This window comes from Grus americana, chromosome 29 (genome assembly GCF_028858705.1).
Source record: "Grus americana isolate bGruAme1 chromosome 29, bGruAme1.mat, whole genome shotgun sequence".
Taxonomy (NCBI): Eukaryota; Metazoa; Chordata; class Aves; order Gruiformes; family Gruidae; genus Grus; species Grus americana.
The window spans coordinates 1,718,307-1,740,112 of NC_072880.1; the positions used below are offsets into that span (position 1 = coordinate 1,718,307).

General features: G+C 65.5%; 8 protein-coding genes across 8 annotated transcripts; 4 read left to right on the top strand and 4 right to left on the bottom strand.

Moving 5' to 3' along the window:
• Positions 1 to 1,354: 1,354 nt before the first annotated feature.
• Positions 1,355 to 1,729, bottom strand: LOC129197591 (scale keratin-like). Its single transcript, XM_054806191.1, has one exon. It carries the CDS (start codon positions 1,718 to 1,720, stop codon positions 1,355 to 1,357), a length of 366 nt encoding a protein of 121 aa, XP_054662166.1. The 5' UTR covers positions 1,721 to 1,729.
• Positions 1,730 to 3,556: 1,827 nt separating this feature from the next.
• On the top strand, positions 3,557 to 3,962 carry LOC129197588 (scale keratin-like). The gene has a single exon (XM_054806188.1). The coding sequence runs from the start codon at positions 3,597 to 3,599 to the stop codon at positions 3,960 to 3,962; it is 366 nt and encodes a 121-aa protein (XP_054662163.1). The 5' UTR covers positions 3,557 to 3,596.
• A 3,990-nt stretch (positions 3,963 to 7,952) lies between these two features.
• LOC129197589 (scale keratin-like) lies at positions 7,953 to 8,358 on the top strand. The gene has a single exon (XM_054806189.1). It carries the CDS (start codon positions 7,993 to 7,995, stop codon positions 8,356 to 8,358), a length of 366 nt encoding a protein of 121 aa, XP_054662164.1. The 5' UTR covers positions 7,953 to 7,992.
• A 2,518-nt stretch (positions 8,359 to 10,876) lies between these two features.
• On the bottom strand, positions 10,877 to 11,251 carry LOC129197590 (scale keratin-like). Its single transcript, XM_054806190.1, has one exon. The coding sequence runs from the start codon at positions 11,240 to 11,242 to the stop codon at positions 10,877 to 10,879; it is 366 nt and encodes a 121-aa protein (XP_054662165.1). The 5' UTR covers positions 11,243 to 11,251.
• Positions 11,252 to 13,091: 1,840 nt separating this feature from the next.
• Positions 13,092 to 13,497, top strand: LOC129197660 (scale keratin-like). The gene has a single exon (XM_054806295.1). The coding sequence runs from the start codon at positions 13,132 to 13,134 to the stop codon at positions 13,495 to 13,497; it is 366 nt and encodes a 121-aa protein (XP_054662270.1). The 5' UTR covers positions 13,092 to 13,131.
• Positions 13,498 to 16,021: 2,524 nt separating this feature from the next.
• Positions 16,022 to 16,396, bottom strand: LOC129197655 (scale keratin-like). Its single transcript, XM_054806290.1, has one exon. The coding sequence runs from the start codon at positions 16,385 to 16,387 to the stop codon at positions 16,022 to 16,024; it is 366 nt and encodes a 121-aa protein (XP_054662265.1). The 5' UTR covers positions 16,388 to 16,396.
• Positions 16,397 to 18,236: 1,840 nt separating this feature from the next.
• On the top strand, positions 18,237 to 18,642 carry LOC129197659 (scale keratin-like). The gene has a single exon (XM_054806294.1). It carries the CDS (start codon positions 18,277 to 18,279, stop codon positions 18,640 to 18,642), a length of 366 nt encoding a protein of 121 aa, XP_054662269.1. The 5' UTR covers positions 18,237 to 18,276.
• Positions 18,643 to 21,160: 2,518 nt separating this feature from the next.
• Positions 21,161 to 21,535, bottom strand: LOC129197654 (scale keratin-like). The gene has a single exon (XM_054806289.1). It carries the CDS (start codon positions 21,524 to 21,526, stop codon positions 21,161 to 21,163), a length of 366 nt encoding a protein of 121 aa, XP_054662264.1. The 5' UTR covers positions 21,527 to 21,535.
• Positions 21,536 to 21,806: the final 271 nt, after the last annotated feature.

Below are 21,806 nucleotides of genomic sequence, written 5' to 3' on the forward strand. Positions count from 1 at the left end.
TCAGGGCATCTCATCAATGGCCACACATGCCTGAAGGGCATCAAGGCGTCAAGCAGATGGAGCCAGGCTCTTCTCAGAGATGCCCGGTGCCAGAGGGCACAAGAGGCAATGGGCGCCAATTGAAACACCAGAGGCTCAGCGTCAACATCTCAAAAGAGTGCGTGACCGTGAGGATGAGCGAGCACTGGCACAGGTTTCCCCGGGAGGTTGTGGAGTCTCCGTCCTTGGAGAGGTGCAAAAGCTGTCTGGACATGGTGCTGGGCAGCCAGCTCTGGGTGACCCTGCTTGAGGCAGCAGCGTGAGAAGATGCCCAGCAAAGGCTCCTGCCACAGTAATCCGCCTGTGATTTCTGTGCTTGAAGGTCTGCGGCAGAGAACCAGGGAGCAGTGAGCGTGTTGGTGTGCGCGCTGTGGGTGAGATGTGGAAGGGGAAGTATAAGAGGGCAGGGGAAGGGGCAGAAGAAGATGCAAGGGAAGGGGGAGGGGAAGGAGAAGAGGGAAGGGGAGAAGGAAAAGGAAGGACGAGAAGGAGAGAAAAGGGAAGGAGAAGGAGAAGAAGGAGAAGAGGAGGAAAAGGAGAAGGGGGAGAAGAAGGGGAAAGGAAAGGGAAAGAGGACAGGGAAGGGGAAGGGGGAGGGCAAGGGCAAGGGCAAGGGCAAGGGCAAGGGCAAGGGCAAGGGGAAGGGGAAGCCTCCACATTGCTTTCTCTCCCCGGGCCTTTAGCAGAGCTGTGGAGGCACAAAGGGGCTGGAGGCGTGGCAGCCATTGCGCCTGGCTGGCTCCAAGCCCCTGGGGCAGCCCCACTCATGCCCAGGGAGGCTGCGGGTCTGCAAACGCCCCCAGGCTGCATGTCCTGCAGGCAGGGCCCTTGGAGCTCAGCTGCAGGGCCTTGTGCGGCCAGAGCTGCCAGGGCTGAGGGGTCTCCGCAAAGGCAGTTGAGCCTGGCTCTGCCGGGGCCGTGCGACTAGTCTGTCTCGGCTCGGGTGCAGGGTACGTGCAGGGCGAGGGAGCCCTCACGCCCATGCAGGGTCTTGAAAGGAACAATGGAGAGGCAGGTGTTGGATGCAGGATTGTTTTATTGCAAGGGCAGGAAAGCACGCGCTGGAGAAAGACACATAAGGCAGAGGCAGTCAGGTTGTCGCCCCGGGCTTCAAGCGAGGTGTTCCTTCAGGTTTCTCCCAGGCGGTGGCTGGTGCAGAGACAAGCAAGTGCCCTGTGGGACGATGGTGGAGTCATGCACCTGGGCACGGGCAGGAGCAATCAGGAGGAGAGGCGGCATGGAGAGAGGAGGGGAGAAAGGAGAGGGCGTGTGAGGCTGAGGTGGCCCAGGGCCTTTGGGGTTGTGGGAGGTGGGTCTAGCAGGGCCCACAGGTGTCCCAGAGCTTCTTGCTGTAGCGGGGCAAGACGCAAGGGCTGCAGGCGGGAGAAGCGTAGGGACTGCCAAAGGTGCAGAGGCCCCCCGAGCCCAGGGTGGCCCCGGCGCCGTAGAGGCCTCCCAGCCCCAGGGAGCCCCCAAAGGCGGGTGCTCCGGAGGAGCCCACCACGGCTTGCTGGGGGAAGGAGCTGAGGATGGGGCCGGGGAAGGTGACGACCACGGGGGGCGGCTGGATGAAGGCCGTCGAGTCGGGGCACTGCCGGGCGCACAGCTCGTTGCAGCTCTCGGCGATGGGCTGGGGGACGGCGACGCTGGTTTTCGGTGGGCACAGGTCGTAGCAAGACATCTTGGTGCGAGAGAGCTGAGCCTGAAACACACGGCCCCAAGTCAGGAGCCAGCAGGAGATGCCCCGGCCCAGCAGTGCCCTGTTCCTATTGCCAGGGCTGCCCTGGAGCTGGAGGGGCCAGAGCCACCGCCTTGCCCGCACTGCCTGCTGCTCGCCCTCTGCCCAGCCAGCCCCCCTCAGCGCCCAGCTCTCCGCACCCCTCGCCTTGCCCTCTCTCCGCATGCATCCCGAGGGCACACAAGCCCTCGCCGCGAGCCCATGCAGGGCCCGGCTCTGCGTGTCCCAGCCACGGGGCTCCTTCCTCCTCCCGCCGGGGCTCAGCCCGCCCTGGCCGTCCAAGCCTGCTGCCGGCTCGCCCGCTGCCGGCAGAGCTCTCCTGGCCAGGGAGGCCCCACGCCGGCCCCTGCCAGAGGAGGCAGAGAGCCGCAGGCACCCACCTACCCTTTTCCCGAGCAGAGCAGAGCAGAGCAGAGCGAAGCAGGAGCGGCGGATGCCAGCGCTCAGCCAGGGCGGCGCTTTTATGCCGGGCTGGCGAGCGTGGGGAGGAGCTGGTCATGCTGGGGGCACGTGGCCCGTGGCGGCCGAAGCCCGGCCTCCTCCCTGCGTGGCACGGGGCTGTTTTGCTGACGCCGTTTCCTCACCAGCCCCAACCCGCTCTATCAGCCCCTGCAATTACCCCGCTCGGACGCTTGCCAGCTGCCACCAAATGGGCCAAATGAGCCCCGCTGTCTTTTCATTATCTCGGTGTGTAAGAGGGCACGCAGCGTGACAAAGGCCGACTGCAAGCGCCCTGCGTGCCATAGCTCTTCCCCAAGGGCTTGGTCTCGGGGCGGCCCCATGCCTTCTTTGCAGACAGACCAACAGGCAAAACCAGGGTCCGGGCGCTGGCCAAGAAAGCAGCCTAGCAAAGGCTTCCCGCGTGCCAGCGACTGCATGACTTATGCCGTGTGGCTATTATCTGCAGAGGCGCGAGCTTACGACATGCCAAATCAAAGGCACTCCTCTCGGGCACTGCTCGCTCAGCACCAGGCATGGCTCGCCAGCCCAACGGAACCGGCTTCCATCCGCCTGCAGGTGTTGTGCTGGCCATCGATGTCTGCAAGGGTGGGGGAGAAAGACCCCTGCTGCTCTTGCCCGAGGCACGTGATGCAAGGAGCACAGACCCCCCCGGGCCCATGTGGCACAGGCTCCTTCCAGGCCTCTCCCAGCCCCGCCGGCCCCTCGCAAGTCTCCTGGGAGCTCCACTGCTGGGGGACGGTGCTGGGCAGGGACTTCCCTCAGGGTGCTGGGGAGATGGGAGCCCTGTCTGAACACACAGCCGTAGCAGCCCTGGCTGGGCTGGCCCCGCTGGCACTCGTGGCGGCTCTCCTCCCCGCAGAGCCTGGCTGCCAGCACGGGGCAGAGGTGTCCTCCAAGTACGAGACAGGCAAGGAGGATGCGCAGAAGCACGGCCCTCTCCTGCCGTGCGCAGCCCCAGCAGGGAGATGCCTGCTGTCATTGAGCCCACGAAGCAGGAAGGGGAGGAAAGCCTCGGAAGCGGCATGTGCTGGTCTGGCGAGGGGATGCTGACTCAGGGAGGGGCAGGAGCAGGACAGCCCTGTCATCGTAGTCGGCAGGAGGGAGTGCCGCCTCTGCAGATTGGCCCAGGTGGTGCTGAGCAATGGCGGGGCCACTATAAAACCTCTGCCTCCTCCAGGCTCTCCCTATCACTGCTCTGGCCGCCTTCTCCTCGAGGAACAGGGTAAGTCTGCGAGCGCTTCTCCTCCTGGCCCCCTGCTCTGGCCCCGGCCCCTGCGCCTGCCTGGGGCGCTCCCCTCTGCTGCTCTCTTGCAATCTCTGCCCTCTTGCAGAGCACCCACCCATCCCGCGCACCAAGATGTCTTGCTACGACCTGAGCCCACCGAAAACCAGCGTCGCCGTCCCCCAGCCCATCGCCGAGAGCTGCAACGAGCTGTGCGCCCGGCAGTGCCCCGACTCGACGGCCTTCATCCAGCCGCCCCCCGTGGTCGTCACCTTCCCCGGCCCCATCCTCAGCTCCTTCCCCCAGCAAGCCGTGGTGGGCTCCTCCGGAGCACCCGCCTTTGGGGGCTCCCTGGGGCTGGGAGGCCTCTACGGCGCCGGGGCCACCCTGGGCTCGGGGGGCCTCTGCACCTTTGGCAGACCCTACGCTTCTCCCGCCTGCAGCCCTTGCGTCTTGCCCCACTACAGCAAGAAGCTCTGGGACACCTGTGGGCCCTGCTAGACCCAGCCCAGCCCCAGGCGCTGCCCCCAGCCCAAACACCAACGCTACCACCACCCGTGCAGGCCTGAGCTGGCGGGCACGGGGCGCTGAGGGCTGCTGAGCATCCCCAGCCCCAGACAACGCCTGGGCCGCTGGCCGTGCCGCACACCCTCGGCCCTTCCCTGCCCTCTTCTCCTGCCCTCTGCCCTCCTCCCCTCCGCTCTCCTCCCCTCCGCTCTCCTCCCAGCTCTTAAGACGGGGCAGGAGCTGCACCCAAAAGGCTCTGCGTGGACCGTGCCACAAGTCCTGGGCATCTGGAACGCCGCACCAAGGGGGCTCGCGCAGCCAGAAGCCATGCTCTGGAGAAGATCCCTCTGCCTCCCCCAACACCGGGCAACCAGCCTCTCGGCGTCTTGCCCACCTTCTCTCTGACAATCTCTCCTGCCCCTCTGGGCACAATAAAGCTCTCCTGCATCCAAGTCCCGCCTCCCTCTCTCCTTCTGCCAAGTTGGGAAGATCCCCGGGGTGGGTTCCAGCAGGTGTGGGAGGGCAACTGCTGGTCCCGAGATGCCCAAGCGAGGTGAGGGGCGTCTGTGTTGGGAGAGGGAGGATGCAGGCAGCAGGCTAGCGGGGGGAGAGAGCCTTTTGGTGGGGCTTGCAGGGGCTGGGGAAAGGGCAGAGAGCAGGAGAGGCACTGCCAGTGCTCCTTTGCCTGGCCGCCTCAGCCCGGGAGCGGCACCAGCTCCGCCAGGTCCCGCAGCTCCGCAGAAGCACAGCAGCATCTCCGGGCGTCTGCAAAGAGGAGGCTGGACGAGAGGCGGTGCTAAAGCCGGCGCTTGGGAAATGGCCGTCGATTGCTGGAGAGCAGCTTGTCGGGAAAGGCCCTGGGGCTGCTGGGGGACACCAAGGTGAGCGCGAGCGGCAACCTGCCTTTGGGCAAAGGGGGCCAGCGGTGTCCTGGGCTGCCTGCGGAGGCGTGTGGCCGGAGGCGGAGGGAGGGGATCCTTGTCCTCCACCCAGGCCTGGCGAGGCCACCCCTGCGGTGCTGTGTCCAGTGCTGGGCTCCCCAGCACAGGAGAGACGTGGAGCTACTGGAGACAGTCCAGCAAAGGGCCCCACGCAGATAGGGAAAGGGAGAGGGAGCTGGTGTCCTCTGGGGAGAGCCTGAGAGAGCTGGGACTGTTTCTGCTGGCCCCGAGGAGGCTCAGGGCATCTCATCAATGGCCACACGTGCCTGAAGGGCATCAAGGCGTCAAGCAGATGGAGCCAGGCTCTTCTCAGAGATGCCCGGTGCCAGAGGGCACAAGAGGCAATGGGCGCCAATTGAAACACCAGAGGCTCAGCGTCAACATCCCAAAAGAGTGCGTGACCGTGAGGATGAGCGAGCACTGGCACAGGTTTCCCCGGGAGGTTGTGGAGTCTCCGTCCTTGGAGAGGTGCAAAAGCTGTCTGGACATGGTGCTGGGCAGCCAGCTCTGGGTGACCCTGCTTGAGGCAGCAGCATGAGAAGATGCCCAGCAAAGGCTCCTGCCACAGTAATCCGCCTGTGATTTCTGTGCTTGAAGGTCTGCGGCAGAGAACCAGGGAGCAGTGAGCGTGTTGGTGTGCGCGCTGTGGGTGAGATGTGGAAGGGGAAGTATAAGAGGGCAGGGGAAGGGGCAGAAGAAGATGCAAGGGAAGGGGGAGGGGAAGGAGAAGAGGGAAGGGGAGAAGGAAAAGGAAGGACGAGAAGGAGAGAAAAGGGAAGGAGAAGGAGAAGAAGGAGAAGAGGAGGAAAAGGAGAAGGGGGAGAAGAAGGGGAAAGGAAAGGGAAAGAGGACAGGGAAGGGGAAGGGGGAGGGCAAGGGCAAGGGCAAGGGCAAGGGCAAGGGGAAGGGGAAGCCTCCACATTGCTTTCTCTCCCCGGGCCTTTAGCAGAGCTGTGGAGGCACAAAGGGGCTGGAGGCGTGGCAGCCATTGCGCCTGGCTGGCTCCAAGCCCCTGGGGCAGCCCCACTCATGCCCAGGGAGGCTGCGGGTCTGCAAACGCCCCCAGGCTGCATGTCCTGCAGGCAGGGCCCTTGGAGCTCAGCTGCAGGGCCTTGTGCGGCCAGAGCTGCCAGGGCTGAGGGGTCTCCGCAAAGGCAGTTGAGCCTGGCTCTGCCGGGGCCGTGCGACTAGTCTGTCTCGGCTCGGGTGCAGGGTACGTGCAGGGCGAGGGAGCCCTCAAACCATGCAGGGTCTTGAAAGGAACAATGGAGAGGCAGGTGTTAGATGCAGGATTGTTTTATTGCAAGGGCAGGAAAGCACGCGCTGGAGAAAGACACATAAGGCAGAGGCAGTCAGGTTGTCGCCCCGGGCTTCAAGCGAGGTGTTCCTTCAGGCTTCTCCCAGGCGGTGGCTGGTGCAGAGACAAGCAAGTGCCCTGTGGGACGATGGTGGAGTCATGCACCTGGGCACGGGCAGGAGCAATCAGGAGGAGAGGCGGCATGGAGAGAGGAGGGGAGAAAGGAGAGGGCGTGTGAGGCTGAGGTAGCCCAGGGCCTTTGGGGTTGTTGGAGGTGGGTCTAGCAGGGCCCACAGGTGTCCCAGAGCTTCTTGCTGTAGCGGGGCAAGACGCAAGGGCTGCAGGCGGGAGAAGCGTAGGGTCTGCCAAAGGTGCAGAGGCCCCCCGAGCCCAGGGTGGCCCCGGCGCCATAGAGGCCTCCCAGCCCCAGGGAGCCCCCAAAGGCGGGTGCTCCGGAGGAGCCCACCACGGCTTGCTGGGGGAAGGAGCTGAGGATGGGGCCGGGGAAGGTGACGACCACGGGGGGCGGCTGGATGAAGGCCGTCCTGCCCCAGCCCCAACCCGCTCTATCAGCCCCTGCAATTACCCTGCTCGGACGCTTGCCAGCTGCCACCAAATGGGCCAAATGAGCCCCGCTGTCTTTTCATTATCTCGGTGTGTAAGAGGGCACGCAGCGTGACAAAGGCCGACTGCAAGCGCCCTGCGTGCCATAGCTCTTCCCCAAGGGCTTGGTCTCGGGGCGGCCCCATGCCTTCTTTGCAGACAGACCAACAGGCAAAACCAGGGTCCGGGCGCTGGCCAAGAAAGCAGCCTAGCAAAGGCTTCCCGCGTGCCAGCGACTGCATGACTTATGCCGTGTGGCTATTATCTGCAGAGGCGCGAGCTTACGACATGCCAAATCAAAGGCACTCCTCTCGGGCACTGCTCGCTCAGCACCAGGCATGGCTCGCCAGCCCAACGGAACCGGCTTCCATCCGCCTGCAGGTGTTGTGCTGGCCATCGATGTCTGCAAGGGTGGGGGAGAAAGACCCCTGCTGCTCTTGCCCGAGGCACGTGATGCAAGGAGCACAGACCCCCCCGGGCCCATGTGGCACAGGCTCCTTCCAGGCCTCTCCCAGCCCCGCCGGCCCCTCGCAAGTCTCCTGGGAGCTCCACTGCTGGGGGACGCTGCTGGGCAGGGACTTCCCTCAGGGTGCTGGGGAGATGGGAGCCCTGTCTGAACACACAGCCGTAGCAGCCCTGGCTGGGCTGGCCCCGCTGGCACTCGTGGCGGCTCTCCTCCCCGCAGAGCCTGGCTGCCAGCACGGGGCAGAGGTGTCCTCCAAGTACGAGACAGGCAAGGAGGATGCGCAGAAGCACGGCCCTCTCCTGCCGTGCGCAGCCCCAGCAGGGAGATGCCTGCTGTCATTGAGCCCACGAAGCAGGAAGGGGAGGAAAGCCTCGGAAGCGGCATGTGCTGGTCTGGCGAGGGGATGCTGACTCAGGGAGGGGCAGGAGCAGGACAGCCCTGTCATCGTAGTCGGCAGGAGGGAGTGCCGCCTCTGCAGATTGGCCCAGGTGGTGCTGAGCAATGGCGGGGCCACTATAAAACCTCTGCCTCCTCCAGGCTCTCCCTATCACTGCTCTGGCCGCCTTCTCCTCGAGGAACAGGGTAAGTCTGCGAGCGCTTCTCCTCCTGGCCCCCTGCTCTGGCCCCGGCCCCTGCGCCTGCCTGGGGCGCTCCCCTCTGCTGCTCTCTTGCAATCTCTGCCCTCTTGCAGAGCACCCACCCATCCCGCGCACCAAGATGTCTTGCTACGACCTGAGCCCACCGAAAACCAGCGTCGCCGTCCCCCAGCCCATCGCCGAGAGCTGCAACGAGCTGTGCGCCCGGCAGTGCCCCGACTCGACGGCCTTCATCCAGCCGCCCCCCGTGGTCGTCACCTTCCCCGGCCCCATCCTCAGCTCCTTCCCCCAGCAAGCCGTGGTGGGCTCCTCCGGAGCACCCGCCTTTGGGGGCTCCCTGGGGCTGGGAGGCCTCTACGGCGCCGGGGCCACCCTGGGCTCGGGGGGCCTCTGCACCTTTGGCAGACCCTACGCTTCTCCCGCCTGCAGCCCTTGCGTCTTGCCCCGCTACAGCAAGAAGCTCTGGGACACCTGTGGGCCCTGCTAGACCCAGCCCAGCCCCAGGCGCTGCCCCCAGCCCAAACACCAACGCTACCACCACCCGTGCAGGCCTGAGCTGGCGGGCACGGGGCGCTGAGGGCTGCTGAGCATCCCCAGCCCCAGACAACGCCTGGGCCGCTGGCCGTGCCGCACACCCTCGGCCCTTCCCTGCCCTCTGCCCTCCTCCCCTCCGCTCTCCTCCCCTCCGCTCTCCTCCCAGCTCTCAAGACGGGGCAGGAGCTGCACCCAAAAGGCTCTGCGTGGACCGTGCCACAAGTCCTGGGCATCTGGAACGCCGCACCAAGGGGGCTCGCGCAGCCAGAAGCCATGCTCTGGAGAAGATCCCTCTGCCTCCCCCAACACCGGGCAACCAGCCTCTCGGCGTCTTGCCCACCTTCTCTCTGACAATCTCTCCTGCCCCTCTGGGCACAATAAAGCTCTCCTGCATCCAAGTCCCGCCTCCCTCTCTCCTTCTGCCAAGTTGGGAAGATCCCCGGGGTGGGTTCCAGCAGGTGTGGGAGGGCAACTGCTGGTCCCGAGATGCCCAAGCGAGGTGAGGGGCGTCTGTGTTGGGAGAGGGAGGATGCAGGCAGCAGGCTAGCGGGGGGAGAGAGCCTTTTGGTGGGGCTTGCAGGGGCTGGGGAAAGGGCAGAGAGCAGGAGAGGCACTGCCAGTGCTCCTTTGCCTGGCCGCCTCAGCCCGGGAGCGGCACCAGCTCCGCCAGGTCCCGCAGCTCCGCAGAAGCACAGCAGCATCTCCGGGCGTCTGCAAAGAGGAGGCTGGACGAGAGGCAGTGCTAAAGCCGGCGCTTGGGAAATGGCCGTCGATTGCTGGAGAGCAGCTTGTCGGGAAAGGCCCTGGGGCTGCTGGGGGACACCAAGGTGAGCGCGAGCGGCAACCTGCCTTTGGGCAAAGGGGGCCAGCGGTGTCCTGGGCTGCCTGCGGAGGCGTGTGGCCGGAGGCGGAGGGAGGGGATCCTTGTCCTCCACCCAGGCCTGGCGAGGCCACCCCTGCGGTGCTGTGTCCAGTGCTGGGCTCCCCAGCACAGGAGAGACGTGGGGCTACCTGAGACAGTCCAGCAAAGGGCCCCACGCAGATAGGGAAAGGGAGAGGGAGCTGGTGTCCTCTGGGGAGAGCCTGAGAGAGCTGGGACTGTTTCTGCTGGCCCCGAGGAGGCTCAGGGCATCTCATCAATGGCCACACATGCCTGAAGGGCATCAAGGCGTCAAGCAGATGGAGCCAGGCTCTTCTCAGAGATGCCCGGTGCCAGAGGGCACAAGAGGCAATGGGCGCCAATTGAAACACCAGAGGCTCAGCGTCAACATCCCAAAAGAGTGCGTGACCGTGAGGATGAGCGAGCACTGGCACAGGTTTCCCCGGGAGGTTGTGGAGTCTCCGTCCTTGGAGAGGTGCAAAAGCTGTCTGGACATGGTGCTGGGCAGCCAGCTCTGGGTGACCCTGCTTGAGGCAGCAGCATGAGAAGATGCCCAGCAAAGGCTCCTGCCACAGTAATCCGCCTGTGATTTCTGTGCTTGAAGGTCTGCGGCAGAGAACCAGGGAGCAGTGAGCGTGTTGGTGTGCGCGCTGTGGGTGAGATGTGGAAGGGGAAGTATAAGAGGGCAGGGGAAGGGGCAGAAGAAGATGCAAGGGAAGGGGGAGGGGAAGGAGAAGAGGGAAGGGGAGAAGGAAAAGGAAGGACGAGAAGGAGAGAAAAGGGAAGGAGAAGGAGAAGAAGGAGAAGAGGAGGAAAAGGAGAAGGGGGAGAAGAAGGGGAAAGGAAAGGGAAAGAGGACAGGGAAGGGGAAGGGGGAGGGCAAGGGCAAGGGCAAGGGCAAGGGCAAGGGCAAGGGGAAGGGGAAGCCTCCACATTGCTTTCTCTCCCCGGGCCTTTAGCAGAGCTGTGGAGGCACAAAGGGGCTGGAGGCGTGGCAGCCATTGCGCCTGGCTGGCTCCAAGCCCCTGGGGCAGCCCCACTCATGCCCAGGGAGGCTGCGGGTCTGCAAACGCCCCCAGGCTGCATGTCCTGCAGGCAGGGCCCTTGGAGCTCAGCTGCAGGGCCTTGTGCGGCCAGAGCTGCCAGGGCTGAGGGGTCTCCGCAAAGGCAGTTGAGCCTGGCTCTGCCGGGGCCGTGCGACTAGTCTGTCTCGGCTCGGGTGCAGGGTACGTGCAGGGCGAGGGAGCCCTCACGCCCATGCAGGGTCTTGAAAGGAACAATGGAGAGGCAGGTGTTAGATGCAGGATTGTTTTATTGCAAGGGCAGGAAAGCACGCGCTGGAGAAAGACACATAAGGCAGAGGCAGTCAGGTTGTCGCCCCGGGCTTCAAGCGAGGTGTTCCTTCAGGCTTCTCCCAGGCGGTGGCTGGTGCAGAGACAAGCAAGTGCCCTGTGGGACGATGGTGGAGTCATGCACCTGGGCACGGGCAGGAGCAATCAGGAGGAGAGGCGGCATGGAGAGAGGAGGGGAGAAAGGAGAGGGCGTGTGAGGCTGAGGTAGCCCAGGGCCTTTGGGGTTGTTGGAGGTGGGTCTAGCAGGGCCCACAGGTGTCCCAGAGCTTCTTGCTGTAGCGGGGCAAGACGCAAGGGCTGCAGGCGGGAGAAGCGTAGGGTCTGCCAAAGGTGCAGAGGCCCCCCGAGCCCAGGGTGGCCCCGGCGCCATAGAGGCCTCCCAGCCCCAGGGAGCCCCCAAAGGCGGGTGCTCCGGAGGAGCCCACCACGGCTTGCTGGGGGAAGGAGCTGAGGATGGGGCCGGGGAAGGTGACGACCACGGGGGGCGGCTGGATGAAGGCCGTCGAGTCGGGGCACTGCCGGGCGCACAGCTCGTTGCAGCTCTCGGCGATGGGCTGGGGGACGGCGACGCTGGTTTTCGGTGGGCACAGGTCGTAGCAAGACATCTTGGTGCGAGAGAGCTGAGCCTGAAACACACGGCCCCAAGGCCAGGAGTCAGGAGCCAGCAGGAGATGCCCCGGCCCAGCAGTGCCCTGTTCCTATTGCCAGGGCTGCCCTGGAGCTGGAGGGGCCAGAGCCACCGCCTTGCCCGCACTGCCTGCTGCTCGCCCTCTGCCCAGCCAGCCCCCCTCAGCGCCCAGCTCTCCGCACCCCTCGCCTTGCCCTCTCTCCGCATGCATCCCGAGGGCACACAAGCCCTCGCCGCGAGCCCATGCAGGGCCCGGCTCTGCGTGTCCCAGCCACGGGGCTCCTTCCTCCTCCCGCCGGGGCTCAGCCCGCCCTGGCCGTCCAAGCCTGCTGCCGGCTCGCCCGCTGCCGGCAGAGCTCTCCTGGCCAGGGAGGCCCCACGCCGGCCCCTGCCAGAGGAGGCAGAGAGCCGCAGGCACCCACCTACCCTTTTCCCGAGCAGAGCAGAGCAGAGCAGAGCAGAGCGAAGCAGGAGCGGCGGATGCCAGCGCTCAGCCAGGGCGGCGCTTTTATGCCGGGCTGGCGAGCGTGGGGAGGAGCTGGTCATGCTGGGGGCACGTGGCCCGTGGCGGCCGAAGCCCGGCCTCCTCCCTGCGTGGCACGGGGCTGTTTTGCTGACGCCGTTTCCTCACCAGCCCCAACCCGCTCTATCAGCCCCTGCAATTACCCCGCTCGGACGCTTGCCAGCTGCCACCAAATGGGCCAAATGAGCCCCGCTGTCTTTTCATTATCTCGGTGTGTAAGAGGGCACGCAGCGTGACAAAGGCCGACTGCAAGCGCCCTGCGTGCCATAGCTCTTCCCCAAGGGCTTGGTCTCGGGGCGGCCCCATGCCTTCTTTGCAGACAGACCAACAGGCAAAACCAGGGTCCGGGCGCTGGCCAAGAAAGCAGCCTAGCAAAGGCTTCCCGCGTGCCAGCGACTGCATGACTTATGCCGTGTGGCTATTATCTGCAGAGGCGCGAGCTTACGAAATGCCAAATCAAAGGCACTCCTCTCGGGCACTGCTCGCTCAGCACCAGGCATGGCTCGCCAGCCCAACGGAACCGGCTTCCATCCGCCTGCAGGTGTTGTGCTGGCCATCGATGTCTGCAAGGGTGGGGGAGAAAGACCCCTGCTGCTCTTGCCCGAGGCACGTGATGCAAGGAGCACAGACCCCCCCGGGCCCATGTGGCACAGGCTCCTTCCAGGCCTCTCCCAGCCCCGCCGGCCCCTCGCAAGTCTCCTGGGAGCTCCACTGCTGGGGGACGCTGCTGGGCAGGGACTTCCCTCAGGGTGCTGGGGAGATGGGAGCCCTGTCTGAACACACAGCCGTAGCAGCCCTGGCTGGGCTGGCCCCGCTGGCACTCGTGGCGGCTCTCCTCCCCGCAGAGCCTGGCTGCCAGCACGGGGCAGAGGTGTCCTCCAAGTACGAGACAGGCAAGGAGGATGCGCAGAAGCACGGCCCTCTCCTGCCGTGCGCAGCCCCAGCAGGGAGATGCCTGCTGTCATTGAGCCCACGAAGCAGGAAGGGGAGGAAAGCCTCGGAAGCGGCATGTGCTGGTCTGGCGAGGGGATGCTGACTCAGGGAGGGGCAGGAGCAGGACAGCCCTGTCATCGTAGTCGGCAGGAGGGAGTGCCGCCTCTGCAGATTGGCCCAGGTGGTGCTGAGCAATGGCGGGGCCACTATAAAACCTCTGCCTCCTCCAGGCTCTCCCTATCACTGCTCTGGCCGCCTTCTCCTCGAGGAACAGGGTAAGTCTGCGAGCGCTTCTCCTCCTGGCCCCCTGCTCTGGCCCCGGCCCCTGCGCCTGCCTGGGGCGCTCCCCTCTGCTGCTCTCTTGCAATCTCTGCCCTCTTGCAGAGCACCCACCCATCCCGCGCACCAAGATGTCTTGCTACGACCTGAGCCCACCGAAAACCAGCGTCGCCGTCCCCCAGCCCATCGCCGAGAGCTGCAACGAGCTGTGCGCCCGGCAGTGCCCCGACTCGACGGCCTTCATCCAGCCGCCCCCCGTGGTCGTCACCTTCCCCGGCCCCATCCTCAGCTCCTTCCCCCAGCAAGCCGTGGTGGGCTCCTCCGGAGCACCCGCCTTTGGGGGCTCCCTGGGGCTGGGAGGCCTCTACGGCGCCGGGGCCACCCTGGGCTCGGGGGGCCTCTGCACCTTTGGCAGACCCTACGCTTCTCCCGCCTGCAGCCCTTGCGTCTTGCCCCGCTACAGCAAGAAGCTCTGGGACACCTGTGGGCCCTGCTAGACCCAGCCCAGCCCCAGGCGCTGCCCCCAGCCCAAACACCAACGCTACCACCACCCGTGCAGGCCTGAGCTGGCGGGCACGGGGCGCTGAGGGCTGCTGAGCATCCCCAGCCCCAGACAACGCCTGGGCCGCTGGCCGTGCCGCACACCCTCGGCCCTTCCCTGCCCTCTGCCCTCCTCCCCTCCGCTCTCCTCCCCTCCGCTCTCCTCCCAGCTCTCAAGACGGGGCAGGAGCTGCACCCAAAAGGCTCTGCGTGGACCGTGCCACAAGTCCTGGGCATCTGGAACGCCGCACCAAGGGGGCTCGCGCAGCCAGAAGCCATGCTCTGGAGAAGATCCCTCTGCCTCCCCCAACACCGGGCAACCAGCCTCTCGGCGTCTTGCCCACCTTCTCTCTGACAATCTCTCCTGCCCCTCTGGGCACAATAAAGCTCTCCTGCATCCAAGTCCCGCCTCCCTCTCTCCTTCTGCCAAGTTGGGAAGATCCCCGGGGTGGGTTCCAGCAGGTGTGGGAGGGCAACTGCTGGTCCCGAGATGCCCAAGCGAGGTGAGGGGCGTCTGTGTTGGGAGAGGGAGGATGCAGGCAGCAGGCTAGCGGGGGGAGAGAGCCTTTTGGTGGGGCTTGCAGGGGCTGGGGAAAGGGCAGAGAGCAGGAGAGGCACTGCCAGTGCTCCTTTGCCTGGCCGCCTCAGCCCGGGAGCGGCACCAGCTCCGCCAGGTCCCGCAGCTCCGCAGAAGCACAGCAGCATCTCCGGGCGTCTGCAAAGAGGAGGCTGGACGAGAGGCAGTGCTAAAGCCGGCGCTTGGGAAATGGCCGTCGATTGCTGGAGAGCAGCTTGTCGGGAAAGGCCCTGGGGCTGCTGGGGGACACCAAGGTGAGCGCGAGCGGCAACCTGCCTTTGGGCAAAGGGGGCCAGCGGTGTCCTGGGCTGCCTGCGGAGGCGTGTGGCCGGAGGCGGAGGGAGGGGATCCTTGTCCTCCACCCAGGCCTGGCGAGGCCACCCCTGCGGTGCTGTGTCCAGTGCTGGGCTCCCCAGCACAGGAGAGACGTGGGGCTACCTGAGACAGTCCAGCAAAGGGCCCCACGCAGATAGGGAAAGGGAGAGGGAGCTGGTGTCCTCTGGGGAGAGCCTGAGAGAGCTGGGACTGTTTCTGCTGGCCCCGAGGAGGCTCAGGGCATCTCATCAATGGCCACACATGCCTGAAGGGCATCAAGGCGTCAAGCAGATGGAGCCAGGCTCTTCTCAGAGATGCCCGGTGCCAGAGGGCACAAGAGGCAATGGGCGCCAATTGAAACACCAGAGGCTCAGCGTCAACATCCCAAAAGAGTGCGTGACCGTGAGGATGAGCGAGCACTGGCACAGGTTTCCCCGGGAGGTTGTGGAGTCTCCGTCCTTGGAGAGGTGCAAAAGCTGTCTGGACATGGTGCTGGGCAGCCAGCTCTGGGTGACCCTGCTTGAGGCAGCAGCATGAGAAGATGCCCAGCAAAGGCTCCTGCCACAGTAATCCGCCTGTGATTTCTGTGCTTGAAGGTCTGCGGCAGAGAACCAGGGAGCAGTGAGCGTGTTGGTGTGCGCGCTGTGGGTGAGATGTGGAAGGGGAAGTATAAGAGGGCAGGGGAAGGGGCAGAAGAAGATGCAAGGGAAGGGGGAGGGGAAGGAGAAGAGGGAAGGGGAGAAGGAAAAGGAAGGACGAGAAGGAGAGAAAAGGGAAGGAGAAGGAGAAGAAGGAGAAGAGGAGGAAAAGGAGAAGGGGGAGAAGAAGGGGAAAGGAAAGGGAAAGAGGACAGGGAAGGGGAAGGGGGAGGGCAAGGGCAAGGGCAAGGGCAAGGGCAAGGGCAAGGGCAAGGGGAAGGGGAAGCCTCCACATTGCTTTCTCTCCCCGGGCCTTTAGCAGAGCTGTGGAGGCACAAAGGGGCTGGAGGCGTGGCAGCCATTGCGCCTGGCTGGCTCCAAGCCCCTGGGGCAGCCCCACTCATGCCCAGGGAGGCTGCGGGTCTGCAAACGCCCCCAGGCTGCATGTCCTGCAGGCAGGGCCCTTGGAGCTCAGCTGCAGGGCCTTGTGCGGCCAGAGCTGCCAGGGCTGAGGGGTCTCCGCAAAGGCAGTTGAGCCTGGCTCTGCCGGGGCCGTGCGACTAGTCTGTCTCGGCTCGGGTGCAGGGTACGTGCAGGGCGAGGGAGCCCTCACGCCCATGCAGGGTCTTGAAAGGAACAATGGAGAGGCAGGTGTTAGATGCAGGATTGTTTTATTGCAAGGGCAGGAAAGCACGCGCTGGAGAAAGACACATAAGGCAGAGGCAGTCAGGTTGTCGCCCCGGGCTTCAAGCGAGGTGTTCCTTCAGGCTTCTCCCAGGCGGTGGCTGGTGCAGAGACAAGCAAGTGCCCTGTGGGACGATGGTGGAGTCATGCACCTGGGCACGGGCAGGAGCAATCAGGAGGAGAGGCGGCATGGAGAGAGGAGGGGAGAAAGGAGAGGGCGTGTGAGGCTGAGGTAGCCCAGGGCCTTTGGGGTTGTTGGAGGTGGGTCTAGCAGGGCCCACAGGTGTCCCAGAGCTTCTTGCTGTAGCGGGGCAAGACGCAAGGGCTGCAGGCGGGAGAAGCGTAGGGTCTGCCAAAGGTGCAGAGGCCCCCCGAGCCCAGGGTGGCCCCGGCGCCATAGAGGCCTCCCAGCCCCAGGGAGCCCCCAAAGGCGGGTGCTCCGGAGGAGCCCACCACGGCTTGCTGGGGGAAGGAGCTGAGGATGGGGCCGGGGAAGGTGACGACCACGGGGGGCGGCTGGATGAAGGCCGTCGAGTCGGGGCACTGCCGGGCGCACAGCTCGTTGCAGCTCTCGGCGATGGGCTGGGGGACGGCGACGCTGGTTTTCGGTGGGCACAGGTCGTAGCAAGACATCTTGGTGCGAGAGAGCTGAGCCTGAAACACACGGCCCCAAGGCCAGGAGTCAGGAGCCAGCAGGAGATGCCCCGGCCCAGCAGTGCCCTGTTCCTATTGCCAGGGCTGCCCTGGAGCTGGAGGGGCCAGAGCCACCGCCTTGCCCGCACTGCCTGCTGCTCGCCCTCTGCCCAGCCAGCCCCCCTCAGCGCCCAGCTCTCCGCACCCCTCGCCTTGCCCTCTCTCCGCATGCATCCCGAGGGCACACAAGCCCTCGCCGCGAGCCCATGCAGGGCCCGGCTCTGCGTGTCCCAGCCACGGGGCTCCTTCCTCCTCCCGCCGGGGCTCAGCCCGCCCTGGCCGTCCAAGCCTGCTGCCGGCTCGCCCGCTGCCGGCAGAGCTCTCCTGGCCAGGGAGGCCCCACGCCGGCCCCTGCCAGAGGAGGCAGAGAGCCGCAGGCACCCACCTACCCTTTTCCCGAGCAGAGCAGAGCAGAGCAGAGCAGAGCGAAGCAGGAGCGGCGGATGCCAGCGCTCAGCCAGGGCGGCGCTTTTATGCCGGGCTGGCGAGCGTGGGGAGGAGCTGGTCATGCTGGGGGCACGTGGCCCGTGGCGGCCGAAGCCCGGCCTCCTCCCTGCGTGGCACGGGGCTGTTTTGCTGACGCCGTTTCCTCACCAGCCCCAACCCGCTCTATCAGCCCCTGCAATTACCCCGCTCGGACGCTTGCCAGCTGCCACCAAATGGGCCAAATGAGCCCCGCTGTCTTTTCATTATCTCGGTGTGTAAGAGGGCACGCAGCGTGACAAAGGCCGACTGCAAGCGCCCTGCGTGCCATAGCTCTTCCCCAAGGGCTTGGTCTCGGGGCGGCCCCATGCCTTCTTTGCAGACAGACCAACAGGCAAAACCAGGGTCCGGGCGCTGGCCAAGAAAGCAGCCTAGCAAAGGCTTCCCGCGTGCCAGCGACTGCATGACTTATGCCGTGTGGCTATTATCTGCAGAGGCGCGAGCTTACGAAATGCCAAATCAAAGGCACTCCTCTCGGGCACTGCTCGCTCAGCACCAGGCATGGCTCGCCAGCCCAACGGAACCGGCTTCCATCCGCCTGCAGGTGTTGTGCTGGCCATCGATGTCTGCAAGGGTGGGGGAGAAAGACCCCTGCTGCTCTTGCCCGAGGCACGTGATGCAAGGAGCACAGACCCCCCCGGGCCCATGTGGCACAGGCTCCTTCCAGGCCTCTCCCAGCCCCGCCGGCCCCTCGCAAGTCTCCTGGGAGCTCCACTGCTGGGGGACGCTGCTGGGCAGGGACTTCCCTCAGGGTGCTGGGGAGATGGGAGCCCTGTCTGAACACACAGCCGTAGCAGCCCTGGCTGGGCTGGCCCCGCTGGCACTCGTGGCGGCTCTCCTCCCCGCAGAGCCTGGCTGCCAGCACGGGGCAGAGGTGTCCTCCAAGTACGAGACAGGCAAGGAGGATGCGCAGAAGCACGGCCCTCTCCTGCCGTGCGCAGCCCCAGCAGGGAGATGCCTGCTGTCATTGAGCCCACGAAGCAGGAAGGGGAGGAAAGCCTCGGAAGCGGCATGTGCTGGTCTGGCGAGGGGATGCTGACTCAGGGAGGGGCAGGAGCAGGACAGCCCTGTCATCGTAGTCGGCAGGAGGGAGTGCCGCCTCTGCAGATTGGCCCAGGTGGTGCTGAGCAATGGCGGGGCCACTATAAAACCTCTGCCTCCTCCAGGCTCTCCCTATCACTGCTCTGGCCGCCTTCTCCTCGAGGAACAGGGTAAGTCTGCGAGCGCTTCTCCTCCTGGCCCCCTGCTCTGGCCCCGGCCCCTGCGCCTGCCTGGGGCGCTCCCCTCTGCTGCTCTCTTGCAATCTCTGCCCTCTTGCAGAGCACCCACCCATCCCGCGCACCAAGATGTCTTGCTACGACCTGAGCCCACCGAAAACCAGCGTCGCCGTCCCCCAGCCCATCGCCGAGAGCTGCAACGAGCTGTGCGCCCGGCAGTGCCCCGACTCGACGGCCTTCATCCAGCCGCCCCCCGTGGTCGTCACCTTCCCCGGCCCCATCCTCAGCTCCTTCCCCCAGCAAGCCGTGGTGGGCTCCTCCGGAGCACCCGCCTTTGGGGGCTCCCTGGGGCTGGGAGGCCTCTACGGCGCCGGGGCCACCCTGGGCTCGGGGGGCCTCTGCACCTTTGGCAGACCCTACGCTTCTCCCGCCTGCAGCCCTTGCGTCTTGCCCCGCTACAGCAAGAAGCTCTGGGACACCTGTGGGCCCTGCTAGACCCAGCCCAGCCCCAGGCGCTGCCCCCAGCCCAAACACCAACGCTACCACCACCCGTGCAGGCCTGAGCTGGCGGGCACGGGGCGCTGAGGGCTGCTGAGCATCCCCAGCCCCAGACAACGCCTGGGCCGCTGGCCGTGCCGCACACCCTCGGCCCTTCCCTGCCCTCTGCCCTCCTCCCCTCCGCTCTCCTCCCCTCCGCTCTCCTCCCAGCTCTCAAGACGGGGCAGGAGCTGCACCCAAAAGGCTCTGCGTGGACCGTGCCACAAGTCCTGGGCATCTGGAACGCCGCACCAAGGGGGCTCGCGCAGCCAGAAGCCATGCTCTGGAGAAGATCCCTCTGCCTCCCCCAACACCGGGCAACCAGCCTCTCGGCGTCTTGCCCACCTTCTCTCTGACAATCTCTCCTGCCCCTCTGGGCACAATAAAGCTCTCCTGCATCCAAGTCCCGCCTCCCTCTCTCCTTCTGCCAAGTTGGGAAGATCCCCGGGGTGGGTTCCAGCAGGTGTGGGAGGGCAACTGCTGGTCCCGAGATGCCCAAGCGAGGTGAGGGGCGTCTGTGTTGGGAGAGGGAGGATGCAGGCAGCAGGCTAGCGGGGGGAGAGAGCCTTTTGGTGGGGCTTGCAGGGGCTGGGGAAAGGGCAGAGAGCAGGAGAGGCACTGCCAGTGCTCCTTTGCCTGGCCGCCTCAGCCCGGGAGCGGCACCAGCTCCGCCAGGTCCCGCAGCTCCGCAGAAGCACAGCAGCATCTCCGGGCGTCTGCAAAGAGGAGGCTGGACGAGAGGCAGTGCTAAAGCCGGCGCTTGGGAAATGGCCGTCGATTGCTGGAGAGCAGCTTGTCGGGAAAGGCCCTGGGGCTGCTGGGGGACACCAAGGTGAGCGCGAGCGGCAACCTGCCTTTGGGCAAAGGGGGCCAGCGGTGTCCTGGGCTGCCTGCGGAGGCGTGTGGCCGGAGGCGGAGGGAGGGGATCCTTGTCCTCCACCCAGGCCTGGCGAGGCCACCCCTGCGGTGCTGTGTCCAGTGCTGGGCTCCCCAGCACAGGAGAGACGTGGGGCTACCTGAGACAGTCCAGCAAAGGGCCCCACGCAGATAGGGAAAGGGAGAGGGAGCTGGTGTCCTCTGGGGAGAGCCTGAGAGAGCTGGGACTGTTTCTGCTGGCCCCGAGGAGGCTCAGGGCATCTCATCAATGGCCACACATGCCTGAAGGGCATCAAGGCGTCAAGCAGATGGAGCCAGGCTCTTCTCAGAGATGCCCGGTGCCAGAGGGCACAAGAGGCAATGGGCGCCAATTGAAACACCAGAGGCTCAGCGTCAACATCCCAAAAGAGTGCGTGACCGTGAGGATGAGCGAGCACTGGCACAGGTTTCCCCGGGAGGTTGTGGAGTCTCCGTCCTTGGAGAGGTGCAAAAGCTGTCTGGACATGGTGCTGGGCAGCCAGCTCTGGGTGACCCTGCTTGAGGCAGCAGCATGAGAAGATGCCCAGCAAAGGCTCCTGCCACAGTAATCCGCCTGTGATTTCTGTGCTTGAAGGTCTGCGGCAGAGAACCAGGGAGCAGTGAGCGTGTTGGTGTGCGCGCTGTGGGTGAGATGTGGAAGGGGAAGTATAAGAGGGCAGGGGAAGGGGCAGAAGAAGATGCAAGGGAAGGGGGAGGGGAAGGAGAAGAGGGAAGGGGAGAAGGAAAAGGAAGGACGAGAAGGAGAGAAAAGGGAAGGAGAAGGAGAAGAAGGAGAAGAGGAGGAAAAGGAGAAGGGGGAGAAGAAGGGGAAAGGAAAGGGAAAGAGGACAGGGAAGGGGAAGGGGGAGGGCAAGGGCAAGGGCAAGGGCAAGGGCAAGGGCAAGGGGAAGGGGAAGCCTCCACATTGCTTTCTCTCCCCGGGCCTTTAGCAGAGCTGTGGAGGCACAAAGGGGCTGGAGGCGTGGCAGCCATTGCGCCTGGCTGGCTCCAAGCCCCTGGGGCAGCCCCACTCATGCCCAGGGAGGCTGCGGGTCTGCAAACGCCCCCAGGCTGCATGTCCTGCAGGCAGGGCCCTTGGAGCTCAGCTGCAGGGCCTTGTGCGGCCAGAGCTGCCAGGGCTGAGGGGTCTCCGCAAAGGCAGTTGAGCCTGGCTCTGCCGGGGCCGTGCGACTAGTCTGTCTCGGCTCGGGTGCAGGGTACGTGCAGGGCGAGGGAGCCCTCACGCCCATGCAGGGTCTTGAAAGGAACAATGGAGAGGCAGGTGTTAGATGCAGGATTGTTTTATTGCAAGGGCAGGAAAGCACGCGCTGGAGAAAGACACATAAGGCAGAGGCAGTCAGGTTGTCGCCCCGGGCTTCAAGCGAGGTGTTCCTTCAGGCTTCTCCCAGGCGGTGGCTGGTGCAGAGACAAGCAAGTGCCCTGTGGGACGATGGTGGAGTCATGCACCTGGGCACGGGCAGGAGCAATCAGGAGGAGAGGCGGCATGGAGAGAGGAGGGGAGAAAGGAGAGGGCGTGTGAGGCTGAGGTAGCCCAGGGCCTTTGGGGTTGTTGGAGGTGGGTCTAGCAGGGCCCACAGGTGTCCCAGAGCTTCTTGCTGTAGCGGGGCAAGACGCAAGGGCTGCAGGCGGGAGAAGCGTAGGGTCTGCCAAAGGTGCAGAGGCCCCCCGAGCCCAGGGTGGCCCCGGCGCCATAGAGGCCTCCCAGCCCCAGGGAGCCCCCAAAGGCGGGTGCTCCGGAGGAGCCCACCACGGCTTGCTGGGGGAAGGAGCTGAGGATGGGGCCGGGGAAGGTGACGACCACGGGGGGCGGCTGGATGAAGGCCGTCGAGTCGGGGCACTGCCGGGCGCACAGCTCGTTGCAGCTCTCGGCGATGGGCTGGGGGACGGCGACGCTGGTTTTCGGTGGGCACAGGTCGTAGCAAGACATCTTGGTGCGAGAGAGCTGAGCCTGAAACACACGGCCCCAAGGCCAGGAGTCAGGAGCCAGCAGGAGATGCCCCGGCCCAGCAGTGCCCTGTTCCTATTGCCAGGGCTGCCCTGGAGCTGGAGGGGCCAGAGCCACCGCCTTGCCCGCACTGCCTGCTGCTCGCCCTCTGCCCAGCCAGCCCCCCTCAGCGCCCAGCTCTCCGCACCCCTCGCCTTGCCCTCTCTCCGCATGCATCCCGAGGGCACACAAGCCCTCGCCGCGAGCCCATGCAGGGCCCGGC